The sequence below is a fragment of the Vanacampus margaritifer genome, chromosome 6, assembly GCF_051991255.1.
Source record: "Vanacampus margaritifer isolate UIUO_Vmar chromosome 6, RoL_Vmar_1.0, whole genome shotgun sequence".
Lineage (NCBI taxonomy): Eukaryota > Metazoa > Chordata > Actinopteri > Syngnathiformes > Syngnathidae > Vanacampus > Vanacampus margaritifer.
This window is the reverse complement of record NC_135437.1, coordinates 27,773,309-27,791,610: the sequence shown is the minus strand read 5'-3', so window position 1 is coordinate 27,791,610 and position 18,302 is coordinate 27,773,309. Positions and strand designations below refer to the sequence as shown.

Below are 18,302 nucleotides of genomic sequence, written 5' to 3'. Positions count from 1 at the left end.
AGACACAGCAAAGGGAACAGGAGTTATTTTTAGTGCTCATATTGTACTCCTTTTAATAGATGGTCATGTTGCAGTAGTTCACTCATTCAGCATCTGTCACTTTTTTTCCTCAATTTTTGCAATAACTGTTATCCTTCTGTTATGGTATCACAAATTTCAGAAAGCAAAAAAAAAAAAGAGGTTTTATTTAATGAGTCTTCACTCCGAATTGAATGGCGTTCGGTGTGACTTTGGAGGTTCTGCTGTATTATACTAGAGCTTTTGTGGGGAAACTTTTTTTATTTTTTAAGGCACATCCTTCACATTGAGTAGATTTAATTTGCCAAAAAAAAAAAGACTTTCCTAAATGCACAGATATCCAAGTGAAATTACTGAACAACTTCAAATGGTCTCTGGGTTAATGTGCGTTGGATTTGATGAAAAGTTGGTCAATCACTGACGAATGTTTTAGCGCAACTTCTGGGAACCTCCTTTTCGCTATTGTGCTTGTCCTTACGAGGGTGACTGGTGAGCTGGGTTCCTATTCCTGCTGGCTTTGCGCGAGAGATCGCCCTGGACTGGTCGCCAGACAATCACAGGGTACAGAAAAACAAACAGCTCCAGTCTTCAGGGAAGCCGAAGAAAACCCAATTGTGATATATGCTGCCTATTCGGTCTACTTTTTTTATACTACCTTCACATGTGCGTGATTTGACGACACAAACAAAGCTCGTTAAAAAAAAAAAAAAAAGACTTCAAAACAGATGCACACCAGCACATGTCTAAAGCCTCATCCAGTGGGCAAGAACAGACTGGAATTACGGTTTTGGAATAAAACAGCACTTGATTAAGAGCATTGATGGACTCTTCAAACTGTAACCACTGTGGTTTGTGTCTGTTTTCTTGACTGTTTTAGTGATACAGTGGATACTTGCGAATCAATATTTGAGTTTCCATCCACCCATTTTATTGGAATTGTCAAGGAATGCTAAAATAAACCTGAATGGAAACGCTAGAAATTCGCACACAAAAAAAGGTTTACGCTTAGAGGGGGTGGGTTTTAAAGCGTATCGAACAAAGGAAAATGAGAATTTTGGCTATGGAAACAGGTTTTGCGAATAACCGCTGGCGAGACCGGAATCACGTTTCACCCGGATATTACGTCACACGTACGTTTGTAGCGCCAAAGCAATGTCAGACGATTAAGTAAGGTATGTTAGGAGGGACAACGAAACAGAAATATTTTTGGAATTAAAGAAGTGGATATTGATGCTATTTTAGATTGAAAACAGCAAAGAAACGCTACGGTTTATCAAGAACTACAAAAGCAAACCTATACGTCATCGCACGTCGCAATCGCTTCCTGCTGTTCTTCTTTCAAATTACTGGTGTATCACATCTCTATGGTGTATACTGCCACCTACAGCGGCGGAGTCACCTCTCAATATTCGCCAAAGAAGAACAGATGGAAACGGGCATAAGTCGCATGTCCGTTTTGTGCATTTTCAGTAAATTCCCTTAAAAATGTTGAAACATTTGGATGGACAATAAAGGGCATTAATAAAGAAAAAATCACGGCAATCACAGTAAAAACGAAAGTAAAACTACTCAGCCTTTAGCAATGCCTGTTGTGTAGTTTATAAGTGTATGTACGTTAGCAAATGGTTGTTAAAATTAATTGTAGCCATATACCATTTTACATAAATGAGTGAAAAGCAACTCAAACAAACAAATGTAATTCATAAAAAACAAAACAATTTTATTTTACTGTCACAAGTCGGTACAAAATCATTCCCACAAAACGATTCTCGCGCCTCACATGGGGCAGTCGTAAATATGGATGGCGCGGTCATCACCAGCCGAGATAATCTTGGAGCCGTTGCTGTTGTATTTGACGCTCCACACCTGAGGAAGTATGCAATTGAATCACTACTCTGTATTTATTATGAAATATTTATTGGAGAGAAAAAACTCATCGTAAAAAAAAAAGTAGTAATGGTAGTAATTACCTGGTCTTGGTGGTCGAAGAAGGTGTTGATGCACGCTCTGGAACTGGCGTCCCAAACTTTCACGCTCTTGTCTGAGGAACTGAAGAGGCGGAACACGATAAGTTGCGAGGTGGGCAAGTCAGCTGATGGTCACACAGTCTGTTTATGTTAGCATCTGTTAGCTTTAGCTTCCCAGTGGAGGTTGTGATTTCAATCTCACAGGTTGAACTATGATTTCAGCAACTAGCAGTGGTTCTCAGTGTGACACACAGGCACCCTCTAGTGGCACACTAAATATTCACTGAATTATATTTATTCATTTTTATAAATTGTATTTAGTTGATCGGTCTGCTTTTTTTGATGATGAATCAATGCAGATGGGGATTTTATTTTTTTTAATAGCACCTTTCTCCAAAACTTTTAATATGATCATATTATAATATCTCCGCCTCTTCAATGTGTTTCCAAACCTTGGCAGATATTCTCTTTACCCTGTTGAGATGAAACATTACCTGGAGACAAAGTGTGTGTTGTCCGGGGAGAAAGCCACGTTGAGGACCCAGGATCCGTGTCCACTCAGCGTGCCTGCTAGATTGGCATGTTGCCTACAAAAACAAGAAATTCACATCAGGTGTTTTTTTCTTCTTCTTCCTTTAACGTACTTTCTGGAGAATCAGAAATCAAGCTGCCACGTGTGTTTGTATTTTTTTTTTTAAAAAGGACTTACACGTCATAAATCTTGATGTAGCCGTCGTCGGATGCCGTGACAAGCAGTTGGGAGTCAGGAGAGAACGTGAGGGAGCGAATGGGCATGGCGTGCCCTAGAGGAGGAAAACGGAAGAGTGGTTTGACATTTTAGCATCTAATCCATCGACTTGCAAGTGCAGTTCAGTCAACTTAACTTTAACATTTGTATTTAATCTTCAACAACAGTTGATTTTATAGGATTTATTAACATACAACTTTTAAATAGCTTTTATTTGCAATTTATTTCAATAGACTAATCATTTAAGTAAGCTTACTAAACTACTGTATTTTAATGTTGGTCATGAAGGTTATACTTGGGAGAATTAACATACGTGTCAATGTTTATATAATCCCTCGTAAGGAAAGTGTCAAATTTTTGGGCTTTTTGTTATATAAAGCATATGAAAAAAGTTCAAAATGGCACCGTCCAAAATGTCAAATTTATTATTGTCATTATTACATGTGGGAAACAAATTTTTATAGTACACATGAGTAAAAATGTCCAAATTTTGGCCCATTGACTCCCATTATAAATGATAGTTTTTTTTGATGCACTGTACACCTGATGTGTTATAGTGCATTTCCCACGATAACCCAATTTATCCCTTCACTGGGGCATCAACTAAATGTAGATAAAAAAATAATAATAATGTTTTGGGGTCATAAAAGCCATAATACACCAGATGGCGCTAGAAAGCTAATTATCATTTTTGCTTGAGCTGACTTATGTGCTTCCGATGTCCCTATTCTTATACCAAAACAAGAAAGCACGGTTGGGATCTAGAGCCCAGGACTGTGAGCGTGTGTACACGCAGTAACAGTGACGCGCTAATAGAATCCCCCTGCCCAGTGCGGAGGTGAACCCACCTTCCAGCGTGTGGAGGAGCTTTCCGGTGGCAATGTCAAAGATGTTGATGATGCCGTCAATCGCCCCGCTGGCCAAATATTTACCATCGGGACTCTGAGGCGTAACAACATAAATACAAAATTAAACACTTGAAATTCAAATGTGTAATGTTGCATTCCGCGGGAGTTCCTTTACATATGCGATGCTCAGGATGAATTTCCCTCGGGTGTCCAGAGAGTATTCCTTTTTGCCGCTTTCCACGCCGAAGATGTTGACCTTGCCAAGGTGGCTTCCTGTGGCGATGTGCTTGGAGTCGGGCGAGAAGGCCACCGTCCAGGCATCCACTAGAGTGGAAGCATTTCACATTAGGAGTACGGTCAATTAATTCAGCAATCAAGCAGACATGCACAAGCGAGTGGCGTGCCTCATGGCAGGAGTTAAGGTCCACTCATTTTCTATAGCGTAATAGCGAGTCATCATTCAGTACCTGTCGTATGTAATTCATGGCGGACATTACACACATTTGCCAAGTAAATATACAGCAAGATCTGGTTTCACCTGGTCCAGCATCCATAGACTTGATCTGTTTTCCGGAGTCCAGGTCCCAAAGGCGGATGTGCGCGTCGAGCGAGCTGGATACAGCGATGGCGGCGTCGTGGCTGATGTCCACTGACACGACGCCCAGCTGGTGGCCCTCCAGCGTCCACTGCAGCTCCAGCTTTTCGTCCGACCTGTGCAGGTAACCTGACTTTGAGCTCATCTTGTCTTTTTGCCTGACCACGTCATGGCATCTGATGTATACTCAAATTGATTGGCCACAGACATTTTGCTAAGATCAAGTGTAGTGTTATTCCAGGAATGCCTTAAAACGCCACTAGATGACAGCATCGCTCCATAAACAACTTCATGTTCTCTTTCCATTCGATGTCCGTCTGACATCTTCAAATGGTGACTAATTTGACTACTTCTTTTTTTTGTTTTTACATTTATTAAACACTGGTGGATTAACTTATTGCTCTACTTGAAAATGTTTAGAGGTTGTAATTGTAGGACTCCTGTTGTCATTCTTTCAAGTTTGCCACAGGGTGAAGAAAAAAACAGGAAAAAGCAACCAGCTGCACTAATCACATTTGAGTTGCCAAGGTTACCAATCAATACCTTAGAGACATAAGTACACACACACTTACCATTTCCACACTTTGACCATATCATCAAGGGAGCCGGTGACGATTGTTTCTGAACCATCCGCCCCACTTTTACCCCACGCTGCCGTCCAGATTGCATCATCGTGTGCTGCAGGGAAATGTTGAAGAGAGGGAGAAGCTTTATTAAGTCAGGCCTAATAGTAAAGTAGAGCTGTACCAATATCGTGTAGCACCTTAAGGGAATTTAAACCTTCGTTAAAATGGGCACTAATCTCTCTGGGCAGGAAATAGACTTATGGGGAATAAACCTTTTTGATTTGATTTAATTTGGATATTTATGTTCATATACAACAGCTATTAAGTCAACAAAATCAAATTTGTGTCAAGAGTTGATTAAAAGGAGAATAACACAGCTTCTAATTAATGTTTGAATATTGTTGTTACTATTACTGTAACTTTAGTGCACATGGTAGGTACTCACCGTGTTCCTGTTTGAAAAGGATGCTGTACTGAAATGAAAGGATACATTATGCCATTATTAAGCATTATTTTATTTGGGTAAACACACTGGAAAGAAAAATGTTGGGTGGAAGTTGCTTACTTGGGTGCTCATTTTTGATTGGCAGTGGTAGGCAGCTTAACCACAGCAACCTGAACCTAAACGCAAGAACAAACAAACATGCTGAATATGTATCGATGCGATTTAAAATGTGTAATGATATCGACACATGTAAATAAATGAGAACTGTAGCTTATCGCTAGCTTGATGCTAACGCTAACTCCAAAACGGCTATAAACCAGCCTACGACGTCACCTTCACAAGCGGGTAATCTACGTTTAATATTCTACTCTAAATGTGGAGTGTGATAGGCGTCCATGTACCTTAAAACCCCTCACAAACGTCTTCACTGAATCGGTAGGAGTTGAAATTGAATTACATGCGAGGCGCCATAACAACACTTCTCTAGAAACGTCCACTTCCGCGTCTTCTTCTTCGTGTGTATTAACGCTTAGCGAGTATATCTACTTGCTCACAAGTGCCCCCAGTGGCATTAGTACTCATTTGATATTTTCGTTAAAATGATTTGTTTCAAAGTCTGTGTAGATTCTCAGGTACTTGTGTTTGGAGTAGAAAGATAATATATTTCTCCTAAAATTGACATGAAGCACTATTGTCACCGCAAATGTTCATTAATTATTCCATATAAATCTCAAATGTTGACTGTTTGGAACACAATCCTTTACGTGGATGAGTATATCAAAGTAAACTAACCAAATGACTTTCAGAGGTAACAGTTGCTATTTTATGCGTAAATTATTTAATAAAAGATATCTTATCTTATCCATCATTCAGATTTTTGTTTTGGGGGGTGGGTTAAGGTTAGGTCCTTGGTCCTTTTTTTCTGGGGCTCACTAGGGGTCAAAAAAGCTATGATAACCACTCAACAAGTTCAAGTGACTGTTGACTGCTCAAAGTCACCCAGAATAAAATGAAAATCATTATAACATCTTTTTGTTTTTCTGTTGAACACTCCGGGAATCCGACACGACATTAACAGTGACAATAATTCGAATTTCTCTTTCTATGCTCGGTACTTGTGTCCTCTCATCATCGAAAATGAGCGCTTGCCTTCAATGATCTTTCGGGATTGGAAGATTTTGGTGGAGGCGAGCCCCTGCAGAGGAGGAGGAGGGGGGGGGAAGAGGAGGGTGCGAAAGAGTGACAGAGGAAAAGGAGAGAGAGAGAGGAAAGCAGTGTAAGTGGAACAGGTTCTCCCTGGCATTCACTCCGCCTCAGTCAGCAGACATGGCCAACTTTTCCGGCACCTGGAAGATGAAGAGGAGCGAGAATTTCGACGAACTTCTCAAAGCTTTGGGTGAGTTCACCTTCCTCCATCACGCAAAACACACAAAGCCGCACACTGTTGTTTTTTGGGAATGCGGGCCGGACTTGGGAACAGCATGGCATTGTTTGGAGCGGCTCCCTGGGAAAGGACGCTGAGAAGATGATGATGATGATGATGATGATGCTGATGGATGTAAAAACGCCAGATGCCGAATTCCAGCCTGCACACAAGTGTGTCATTGTTGAGCACAATATTGTTCACGTCGAAGCCTTTTAAGTAGGCCACGCGTGGCCACGCATGTGTGTGTCGTCTTCACCCTTTAATAGTCTTAACTGACGACGGTGCCGCCTGCGCTTTGGGACACATTAAGTGGGTCATTCGATTGTGTTTGTGTTGCAGTGCCGAGGGGGAACGATGGTGGTGAAGGGATGGGGGGGGGGGTGCATGGGGTGTGGGGGGGAACGAAATGTTGGGAAACAGTCGGACACAAGTCATTTTGTTCATACAGTTGCACAAAACATGTGCCTCACAGTTGTGGGGTTCAAGGTTCGAATCTCGCCCTCCAGAAAGTTTTTTTCCGAGCCGTCGTTCCAAAAAATATTTTGGGAACTCAACTCACTTCACAAGAAACAGCAGTTTGACACTAAACAATTTTTCAAAAAATAGGATTTAAAGTGATACTTGACTCATTTAGCAATTTTCAGCAGTAAAAAAAACTATATTTTATATAGAATTAATTTGATGACATCATTTTTCATGTACGAATAGCTTTAAAAACACATTTTGACACTTGCTGTAGACTGAAAATGACATCACAGGTGCTCAGGAATCACAGGTCACCTGTTTTCTGGGTTCGGTCATGTGACTTTAGCAAACTGAGCCATGATTGGTTGTTACCCGTTTCCTGAGCATGTGTGATGTCATCGTGTTTTGAATGGTATTGATTGTACATGAAAAATAACATCACATTAACTCATTCACTGCCATTGACGGTTATAGACGTCAAAAAATAATTTGAACTATTTCTATTAGTTTGGCATTTTTTTCTACTTTTGTTCACAAGAGTATGAAAATTTTTTATTGTACATTTAGAACAGATAAAAAAATTGTGATTAATCGTGAGTTAACAATTGAAGTCATGCGATTAATTACGAGTAAAAATGTTAACCGCCTGACACCCTTAAGTTTTAATAATCATCTCGTCAGGCGATTATTATTTTTTTATTGTAATTAATCGCATGACTTCACTAGTTAACTCATGATTAATCACAAATTTTAGCACAATGGGTTAGTGGGCTCGGTCTGCCTCACAGTCCGCAGGTTCGGGGTTTGAATCTTCATCTCTGGCCATTGGGTGTTAAATATGGGTACTCTGGCTAATTAATTAACATTTGTTAGCACTGTTCTTTAGCCACCTCTGCTGTTCACTCGGTACCCTCTTGTCCCTGCACTGCACCCTGGGTAACCTCGCAGTGGTCACACCATTAGGAAGATGCTGATGGGAAGTGGCGGCTCCCTCTGCACTGGAATCCACTTTGTTGACCCCCCCCCCCCACACACCCCCGCCATCTTTTAGCAACAAGCAGAAGAGTGATGCGCTCCAGCAGATGTGGGTTGATAATCGAGCGCCACAACAAACCTGTTGCTATGACGACGAGCTGGTCCAGTAAAGTGGAATGATCTCAGAGTCTCAGCACAATGGATGGCCGCTTCACTTTTTCTTTTTTTTTTTTTTTTTTTTGAAGATTGGCATCATCATCAGACTGTGAAATCAAAAGTATGTGAAGTTATGATTACGTAATTTGAATACGATGACCCATTTTTAAAAAAAAATTTTTTTATGGTACTGGCAATTAGAGTATTAAAGGGGAAGTCAACCCATTTTTTTTTTGGTGACAATAATATATAAATCTAAATATGGTAGTCTGGTTAATATTGCGTTAGTGGAATATGAGTTAAGCAGCAAAATACATGTTTTAAAAAAATAAATCAGACTTTATGTTCAAGCAGTTACTCAGTACTTTAGTATTCTTTTCAGCAAATACTTTTTTTTTACTTGTACTTGAGTGTTTTTTTTGATGACTACTTTTTACTTTTACTTGAGTAGTATTATTTCGAAGTAACACTACTCGTACTTGAGTGCAATTTTAGGCTACTCTACCCACCTGTGTGTTCTGACACAAATCCTGATGGGCCACATGAGCTAGAGGCGAAGTCTCACGGACACGTGCCACAAATCCTCGAAACACAAATTCCTCAGATAACAAATCACACTGTCAAGCGATGAACAATGCTCATCCATATTTAATGCAAAAAATAAAATAAAATAGCGTGCGTCCGTGCTCCCCCCTCCTGCCTAGCAGGGTGAAAGAGTGTGAACGCTGTCAAATGGAATGAGCATGTTTGCACGCGCCATGAGAAAATCTCATCTCTCACTCTATTTATCCGTTGTTTGCTCATCGTCCGCCCTGACATCTGTTTTTCATGATCCGAGCTTCACGAAAGTGATCCCGGACTCATGCTGACCTCGGAAAGCATAACAAATAGCAAGAAAGAAAGAAAAAAGTAATTTTGTACAAATCAAACCACAAAGTTGGGTCAGATCCTCAACTTGGGTCAATTTGACCCAATTTCTGGGTCATTTTGATTGATTGCTAATCGTCATACGCATGCGTATGGATACATCCTCATAAACCTCATAACGCAACAGACAAGCCCACCTGAACACGTTTCTCGCCCCTCCATCGCGCCCTCAGGCGTGAACGCCATGCTGAGGAAGGTGGCGGTGGCGGCCGCGTCCAACCCCCACGTGGAGATCCGGCAGGACGGCGAGCAGTTCTACATCAAGACGTCCACCAGCGTGCGCACCACCGAGATCAACTTCCACGTCGGCGAGGAGTTTGACGAGGAGACGGTGGACGGACGAAAGTGCAAGGTGAGGAGAGGGACATTGTTAACAAGAGTATGAAAAACTTTTTTTTAGAACAGATATAATATATATATATATATATATATATATATATATATATATATATATATATATATATATATATATATACAGGGATGTGATTTGACCAGCTAGGTCCAGGGTCATGGGTTTTCCGTGTTTTTAAGTACTTTCAATGCACTCACATGACAAAGAAATAGACAAAACAACAGCATCAATTTTCAATGTATATTGAACTATCCCATATAAAATGGCAGTTTTAGTCAACTCAAAATCAGTCACATTCAAAAACATTGGACTGCCTTTGCTTTTAAAAACTATCACTGAGAATATCATCATATCTAACTAATGTGATTACTAAGTTAACTCATAAATAATGTTGAAGAGTTCAAATTTCATGAACAAATAATTGTATCATGACCAAATGAAAAGTAACTCATATTAGAGCATACCACAAATGTCTTTGTTATTGCAGAAGATGTTATCTGTCGGAGTCATGTGCATACACAATGAACTACTAAAAAAAAAAAAAAAAAAAAAAAAAAAAAAATCAGATTTTTTTTTTGGGGGGGGGGGATAAAAAAAAAAAGCGGAATTCCGCGAATTAGCGGAAAAATCACATCCCTGTATATAATATATATATCAGCGAAATTGCAGTCATAGGAAAGCCTTCACAATGGAAATGCATTTAAACCTAGGAATAGGTGCTGGATTTCACTTTCCTTTCTTTGGTCCTTCCTCGGGTCTCCTGACGGCCTCACGACTCTGGCTGGAAGTGTTCGTTTTAGGCGAACGGTATGGGATTTTTAAATAGGTTTTAGGTGAACTAATGAATGCACACACACACACACACACACACACTCACACACACGCACTAACCCACATACAAAATAAACAAACAAACAAAAAAAATCTGTAAAATTACCGAATGAACAATACTGAGCTCTCCAGGAAAAATAAATACAAATAAAATAAAATAAAATAATAATAAACCTAGGAATAACAACAAGGCAATTTCGAGAGGCCCCCTTCGCAGCGCATGCTCGGGATCACTAATCTGACATCCGTGGGATGCAAAATTGCGGACCTCCGCGCTCAAGACTTTCAGACCACTAAGTGCTTTTGAGGGATGGATTGCTACTGGCAAACTCCTCCATTGGTACCCCCCTCACGTCTGTGCACATGGATCAAGGGGCGTCGCGATCCTTGAGATGGATGGGAATTTATCTGCAGGCCCTGAGGGCGGATTGTGATGAGCTCTTCAACTGAACTCATTTTTTTTTTTTCTCCCTTTCACCGATGAACAAAATGCATCTCACATTTAAAGGGGGCGAAAGAGGCAAGTTTATCTAGCGCCATCTGTTGATCCTGGTGTGGCACTGCAACTGGTGCTAATCGTAGTTGACAGACATACTGTAGCATACACGTTTTCCTTTTTTTTCCCACAGTGCTGCGTTTTGGGGCAGGGAGGGCAGATCTGACCTATTTAGGAGACAGCGTGACGCCCTTTCCGTGGCGCCCTGCGGCATGCTGGGTACTGGGCCTGCCATCCCAAGCTGCGTGACGTCTCTGACAGATCAGAGGAGCGAGTGTCATTGCGCATTCGTCATGTTTTGTTTTTTGCTCTGGCGCGAGCTGCTGCTGTACTTCAAGGAACAACAAGCCAGTATGCTGGTTTGCCTTGTTGGATACTCAGCAAGCAAGCAAGCAGCATTTTGTTTGACATTGCACAAAAGTAATTAAATCACCCCTTTCGCATTTTCCTGCGAGTCAGGCGGGATTACTTTGCTCCTTTACGGAGTTCTCTGCAGGGGCCAACCCTTGAATTTGTCTGATAACGTTAAGCAATTTATCATCAAACGTATTAATCTATATTACAAATGGACCATTTGTAAGCATTTACCGAGTTCAGGAGATTTTGAAAAACAACCGAATGCTTTCAACAGTTTTGTGAAGTTCCGTTGACCTTTCTCAAGGTCTATTATGTGCTGTTTGGATGACCAATCAAACACCCCAGGGGGAAGACCTACAACAGAGATTGCTCTACAAATCTTGTAATTTACAATTTAGATTGGAGTTCCTCAGGGAAGCGTTTTAGGTCCATTCGTTAAAAAAAAAGAAATCAAATTGAAATTCTGCATAGAGGAATAATATTTTCTTCACTTTTCACTTCATATAGGTGGAATGACATACAAATACTTCCTATATTTGCCTATGTCACACGATTATGATTTTTTTTACAGTGGCACTTCAACATCCATCTTAAGTAGCAATGAATTAGACTTTTTAGGTACTTTCATTTTCCATTATGTTTAAAAAATACCTCATAAATGAACAAAAATTCCCACAAATCAACTCCTACATTTTGTAAGTCTTCCAAGAATCTGGTACGAACAATTCAGTTTTTCCTTCACTTTTTTTTTTTTTAACTCATTCACTGCCATTGACGGCTATAGATGTCAAAAATTAATTTGAACTATTTCTATTAGTTTAATATTTTTTCCTACTTTTGTTAACACGAGTATGAAAATCCTAGACATTTTTTATTGTACATTTAGAACAGATATAAAATTTGTGATTAATCAAGAGTTAACTAGTGAAGTAATGCGATTAATTATGATTACAAATTTTAATCGCCTGACACCCCTAATTTTTTAATAATCTTTTCTTTTTTAAAGAAAATATTATTAAAAATTTGGGGCGTATTTTTTTTTAAATTAATCGCATGATTTCACTACTTAACTCACAATTAATCTGTTCTAAATGCACAGATGTACTATTTTTTTTTCTAGGTTTTCATACTCTTGTTAACAAAAGTGTGGGGGGGTAATGCTAAACTAATTGAAATTGAAATGAATTTTTTTTTACATCTATAGGCATCAATGGCAGTGAATGAGTTAAAGTGGAGCGTGTCCTGATATTTTTGTCCATATTATACTTGATATTGATAGTTTTGTTGATGTGGTTCTTGGCAAACCATCAGCTGCCAGTATTTGGTAGGCTTGACTACCGGTAGTCAAGGCCAGATGCGGCAGAGCTTAATGGGATTAACGCGTAGATCCTTTAACCGAACAACGCTGCAAGGTTCAAAAGTCTCATCTAATCTGCGTGAGGGCTTCTCACTTCTAGGAGGTGAAAGCGATAGCCAGTTCCAGAGACAATAGGGAATTAGATGGGTAGATCATTGAACAAAAAAAATAAAATCTCACTGCTCCTTCCCTGCTGCTTATAGCAGTTGCGCTGTCTGACGACCATTTTTATGCTGTAATACTGCATTTGATGCATAAATTTTACAGCATCTCTGCATAAACTAAACTAAAAAATAAAGTCATTTAATATTAGTTCTATCGTTCAAGGCAAACTTGATAGATGGATGCTGGCTAATACAAAAACAGTGGCTGGATGCTCCTGTTCATATTGCAGTTATCTTTCCAAGGGCTGAAATCATTTGGCCACTGATTTTTTTTTTGCACAGATGGTTACAGCACAAAATACTTTGGGGACCCAAAATACTGCCCTGTGGTACTCCTAAAGGTACAGTTTTATCCTAAGAAGTAGAGTAAATTTTGAATTTTAGTTCCAGCCCACCATCATCCATATAAAGTATCAATCGTTCATCATTTTGATCAATAAGCTATTAGTTGGCATTATTACACACATTTTTCAGTGGGTTTTTTTTGTCTTCAGAGTTGGTAAAAGAAGCCATCAGCCTTTTTAAAAATAAATATATATTTTTTTTACAGCTCAAGAGCAACTTTGCCCTTCATTTTCAAAACTGCTGTATGAAAGTGCGAGGCTGTGTGAGAAAGTATTAATTTTTTTAAGGTTTTTAGGCAAGAAGTAGAGTAAATTTTGAATTTTAGTTCCAGCCAACCATCATCCATATAAAGTATCAATCGTTCATCATTTTGATCAATAAGCTATTAGTTGGCATTATTACACCCATTTTTCAGTGGTTTTTTTTTTGTCTTCAGAGTTGGTAAAAGAAGCCATCAGCCTTTTTAAAAATAAATATATATATTTTTTTACAGCTCAAGAGCAACTTTGCCCTTCATTTTCAAAACTGTTGTATGAAAGTGCGAGGCTGTGTGAGAAAGTATTAAGTTTTTTAAGGTTTTTAGGCAAATGTTCAAAAAAAAAAAATCCAACATAAACTTGCAGGAAATGAGAAGCTTTGAGATTTAGCTCGCTTGTCTCACTAAGCAAAAACTAAAAAAGCAATGCACTCCAGTCTTCTTGGGGGGGTGAGGTTAAGTTATGTGGTCAAGTTCTTATGTCATCATCTTCGCCCTGCAGAGTCTCGCTACCTGGGAGTCGGACAACAAGATCAGCTGTCAGCAGACTCTGGTGGACGGGGACGGACCAAAAACCTTCTGGACCCGAGAACTTAACGGCGAGGAACTGACGCTGGTGAGTTATCAGACGGCAATGAATATGCATATGAGTCGACGCAACACTTTCAACCCATCAAGAGCTAAATCCCAACAAAAAAGAGTTTGCTAGTTTTGCTGAAAGATTGCCTGGAGATTGCCTCCAGAAAAGTTTTGGAAAGATGTGAACGCTCAAAAACAAGAGATAATGCTGTCATGTTTGTAGTTGGATGAAGTCGATGAGATCCTCGGAAAACAATCTGGGAGACGAACCCAGGATTTTAAAAAGTTTCCTCGGATGCTTGGAGATGAACTTTTAAGGCAGGGAGATTTTCAGGAACAGGAAGTACGGGACGCTCCTTGGTGGTCATCACCTCTGGGCGATAAAAGGAAAAACATGCCACGCAACCTCCCCCAGGGAAGTCAATTACTTTCCCTCTGACACATCGTTCATTTCAGCTCTTCTCACCTCAGCCAAATCCAGCGAGCGCTGAAGGTTACCTTCGCTACCCAGCTTTGTTGATGCAGCAATAATACAAAGGAAAATAGAAAATAATTGGTTTGGTTGTATTTTATGTATTTTATTTTATTTTATTATTTTTATATAATCTTTAATATATTTATGTATTTTGTCTATATGTATTTTGGTTGTATATTATATAATTTTAAAATGTATTTTATTATTATTATTATTATATATTTTTATTATATTTTATATTAATCCGTTTAACAACCTCTTATGTTTTTGTCACAAAGTCAAAATATTATAAGAAAAAAAACTGAATTTTAGGAAAATAAAGTTGTATTACATTACAAGACAAAAAAGTTGCACTTTTAAGAGGGAAAAAATGAAATAGTATGAGAAACAGGAATACTAATTTTACGAGATGTAAGCCAAAATCTGGCAATACTATAAAAAAAAACAAAATCTTGGTTTTGATCCAAGCATTTGCTTGGAACTGTGAGAAGAAAAAACTAAAAAAAAAAAAGGGGGAAAAATAATCCTCACAACTAAAAATGTATGTTCCAGAAAAACAGGCAGTTAAAAAAAAGGGGGGGGGGACAGTTTAGGAAGCATTACTAACACAACAAGCTGATTGTGCATACACATTAAGTGGGGCACATTTACATACAATTTGCATGTTGCTTCTGATTGGTTTATAGTGGAAGCCTCTGAACGGGAAAAGACGTCAAGAGATTTGTGTTTTTCAACAAGCAAGTTTTTTTTTACAATGTCACTTTCATGTGTTTGCATATTTTTGGCAGGTTTTCGGGGCTGATGACGTGTTGTGCACTCGCATTTACGTTCGGGAATGAAGCTCCGGAATGCAGCACAGGACTCATATTGGGGCCACAGGTCAAATGCTAACATGCTAAGTTACAGTATTCCACACACACTAATAACACACTCTCTCTCTCTCTTCGTTATCGCACTGATGTTGAACCATAAGAAACAATAAAACTTTGATGGAAAAACTAAACAAAAAAACATGTCAGAGCATCTTTGTCGCTAATTAGCTTTAGTATCAACGTGAACTGTGTTGATATTAAAGCATGGGGCACGAAATTGGAAAAAAGTCATACTCTTAAGTAATTTCAAAAAAGAAAAATGTAAAAATTCTTTAAGAACAAAAGGTGTATGTTTTCCAGAAAATAAATTGTACTGCTAGAGAATGAAGTCATATCTTCCTGGTTAAAGAATGGGATTTATTACAGTAAACCTTGCAGTTTTTCAAAAATAGTTAATTTTTTTTAAGAAAAAAAAAATTGTTAATTAAAATCACTTAGATTTTTGGGGAGGGGGAAGGGGCCAAAAAATGTATTTTGAACAAGAATAAAGTTGGATGTTTATGTATTTTTAAGAGGAGAAAAAAGGCTGAACTTCCATATGAAAATTGTATTTTTTTGGAGAAATAGAAGTCAGAAATCTAAGAGAATAAAATTTTTAAAAAATTCAAGAAGAAAGAGCTTCATTTGGGCATTTAGGTGTAATGTAATAAAAATCAGATTTTTTTTCAAGTTAGAATTGTGTTTTTAGAAAAAATATTAGTAATTTTAAATTATAACATCACACCTATTTCACAATTAAAATTTTAAAAATGAAATTAAAAATTGTACCCATTAAGGGGAATAAAATCACTTTTTTTTTTAAATTTAAATTACAATAAAAGAGGGGTGTTATCATAATAAAGCTCCATTTTGAGTTGAAACTTCCGCAAAGTGTGAAAAATCAAGTCAGAAATCCAAGAAAATAAAGTCATTTTTTTTCATTTGGGCATTTAGCTGTTAAAAGGAATTAAATCACTTTTTTTTTATCACGATAATCATCATAATAAAGCTCTATTTCGAGTTAAAAAAAAACATTTGTAAGTAAAAAGTTGTAATTTATCTAATAGAATAAAGTGCATTTTTTTTCGACTTTTAAAAACTCTTCTTAGAAAAGTTGCAATCTTATGAGAATAAACTCTAATGGGTTTTTTTTTTGCAGGGAAAATGGTGTGTAAAGCTCTTTTTTTTCCAGACATGAAAAGACTGCATTTTTAGACGTTACAGGCATGTACTTTTCAGAGATAAAAAGTCTAAATTTTATAGAATAAAATAATTTTTCACAAATTAAAACAAACTAAGAAAATATCATCATGTTTTTTTTAATTAATTAAAAAAAAAATTTTTTAATAGAATGTTTTTGGGTAAAAAAAAATGCGAAAGCTCTAGTTTTTTAAAGCCAACCTTTATTCTTGTAACCTTCCGATTTTTGTGTCTCAAAATTCTACTTGCGTCACTTGCACTTGTGTCAACCAATTTTACACCTGTGATTGTTTGAGAAACACTGCTACGGCTTCTTCTCACACAGGTTGGACCACCAAGTAAGCTTCTTGACAAATAGTTCCCGATCGCCTTTAGAAGCCTGCCTGCTGTAGTAAATAAATTATTCTTTTGCGGGACACGTCCCCCCCACTCACAGGTGCACCCCACAAAAGTCTACTGAAGAGCCAGAAAAAAGGGGCACGCCATCAAAAGCCCAAAAGAAAATGTGTCTCTTTTGCTGCCAACTTTTTCTTTTCAGAGCTTTGGCCGACACTCAGGGGTCCCCTCACCCTCCCGGACAAATGGGTTCCGCCGCTGACGTTTCACCCGCTTATCCCCACACACAATGATTTTCCCCCTCAGTGCACCGCCGTGCCTGTGGGAAGCAAAAGAGTCGGGGGCTTGGTGAGGCGCGCCGCCCGCCGCCGACTTAATTGAAGGGCGGACGGGCCCGCGGTCGCGATGGAAGCTCACAATTGCTCAATGAGGGCATTCTTTTGTTTTGTTGTGCAGGGCAAATTTCTGATTTTGTGATGAAAGAATTTCCAAATAAAGGTTAATGTAAAAAAACAACAACAAACTAATCCAGACAAAAATATACGTCATATTGTTCGAGGTATAAAGTTGTATTTTGTGAAAAAAAAAGTCATTTAATGAGAATAGGTTGTTGTTGTTTTTCCAGAGAAGAATAAGATAATGTATTTTTTTTTAAAAGTAGTTTAAAGAAATTCCTATGTTGTTGTTTCAGTCATATCAGTTTAAGAGAAGGTCATGATATTACAAGAACATATTTTTTCTTTAGTAAGTTAAATTCTTATGACAATAAAGTTGCAGTTTTTCAAACAAAATAGTCATATTTTCATGAGAAAACATAACTTTATGATAATTTTCATATTCCGTTACATGCGGTATATCCTGTCGCGACACGATTTTTTTTCTCTTTTTAAATATATTTTTAATACATTTTCTTGAAAATTTCTTGGGTGGTGGCCAATTTACTTGGGTGGCCTGCCCAAGTATTAACATGGTGTGGGAAACACTGAACTAACAAGAATAAAATCCTATTGGACAACCTTTCATCAAAAAACTCAAAGCCATATTCTTCACTTAATATCTTTCTGACATTGTTCATGTTCTAATGATAGTGAGAGCACGCAAGAAGTGCAAGGTCACATTCTGCCAAGTGTGCGTGTGTGTGTGGCTGTCACATTGAATTACCCAGCATGCTTTGTGGCTCCAACGTCCCAGAAGAATTTCCTTTGGAGGTGTATTTAGCCAACACCTGCAGAGGTCAAAGCTTTGCATCAACAAAGATAGATAGATAGTTATACACTCTATAGACTTATCCCACAATTTGCACCCCCCCCCCCTAAAAAAGCAACAATCAACACCCTCAAAACTAAAGGCAGTTAATACAGTTAAAGGTTTTATGAGCGTCACCGTTTGCCTCCTTAAGATATTATTTTTTATCAAGTAAAGTCTAATTTGGCACAGTGCATATTTGCAATACGACATTAGCAAATTTGCTGACTATTGTGGGAAACTTTCCCGTGCATTTGCAGTTTTTTTTTTTTTTTTTTACTATGGCGCCATCTGGTGGAATCTTATTGGTAGCATTTTTTTG

At 38.3% G+C, this 18,302-nt stretch overlaps 2 protein-coding genes and 1 long non-coding RNA gene across 4 annotated transcripts; 1 reads left to right on the top strand and 2 right to left on the bottom strand.

Annotated features, from left to right (window-relative positions):
- Window positions 1–1,717: 1,717 nt before the first annotated feature.
- skic8 (SKI8 subunit of superkiller complex) lies at window positions 1,718–5,725 on the bottom strand. The gene is made up of 11 exons (XM_077567773.1): window positions 5,589–5,725; window positions 5,308–5,363; window positions 5,188–5,215; window positions 4,749–4,854; window positions 4,120–4,292; window positions 3,757–3,905; window positions 3,582–3,675; window positions 2,695–2,788; window positions 2,480–2,572; window positions 1,989–2,067; window positions 1,718–1,884 (listed from the first exon to the last, which is right to left on the bottom strand). Exons 2-11 carry the CDS (start codon window positions 5,317–5,319, stop codon window positions 1,795–1,797), a joined length of 918 nt encoding a protein of 305 aa, XP_077423899.1. The 5' UTR covers window positions 5,320–5,363; window positions 5,589–5,725; the 3' UTR covers window positions 1,718–1,794.
- Window positions 5,726–6,356: 631 nt separating this feature from the next.
- Window positions 6,357–9,416, bottom strand: LOC144053128 (uncharacterized). 2 transcript variants are annotated; one of them, XR_013294336.1, is made up of 3 exons: window positions 9,274–9,416; window positions 8,193–8,316; window positions 6,357–6,773 (listed from the first exon to the last, which is right to left on the bottom strand). It is a non-coding gene; the product is annotated as an uncharacterized LOC144053128 (long non-coding RNA). The 2 variants fall into 2 exon arrangements; XR_013294335.1 differs by having other exon boundaries at window positions 8,719–9,326.
- crabp1a (cellular retinoic acid binding protein 1a) lies at window positions 6,416–15,365 on the top strand. Its single transcript, XM_077567219.1, has 4 exons — window positions 6,416–6,583; window positions 9,310–9,488; window positions 13,797–13,910; window positions 15,137–15,365. The coding sequence occupies exons 1-4, from the start codon at window positions 6,514–6,516 to the stop codon at window positions 15,185–15,187; spliced, it is 414 nt and encodes a 137-aa protein (XP_077423345.1). The 5' UTR covers window positions 6,416–6,513; the 3' UTR covers window positions 15,188–15,365.
- The last annotated feature ends 2,937 nt before the right edge of the window (window positions 15,366–18,302 follow it).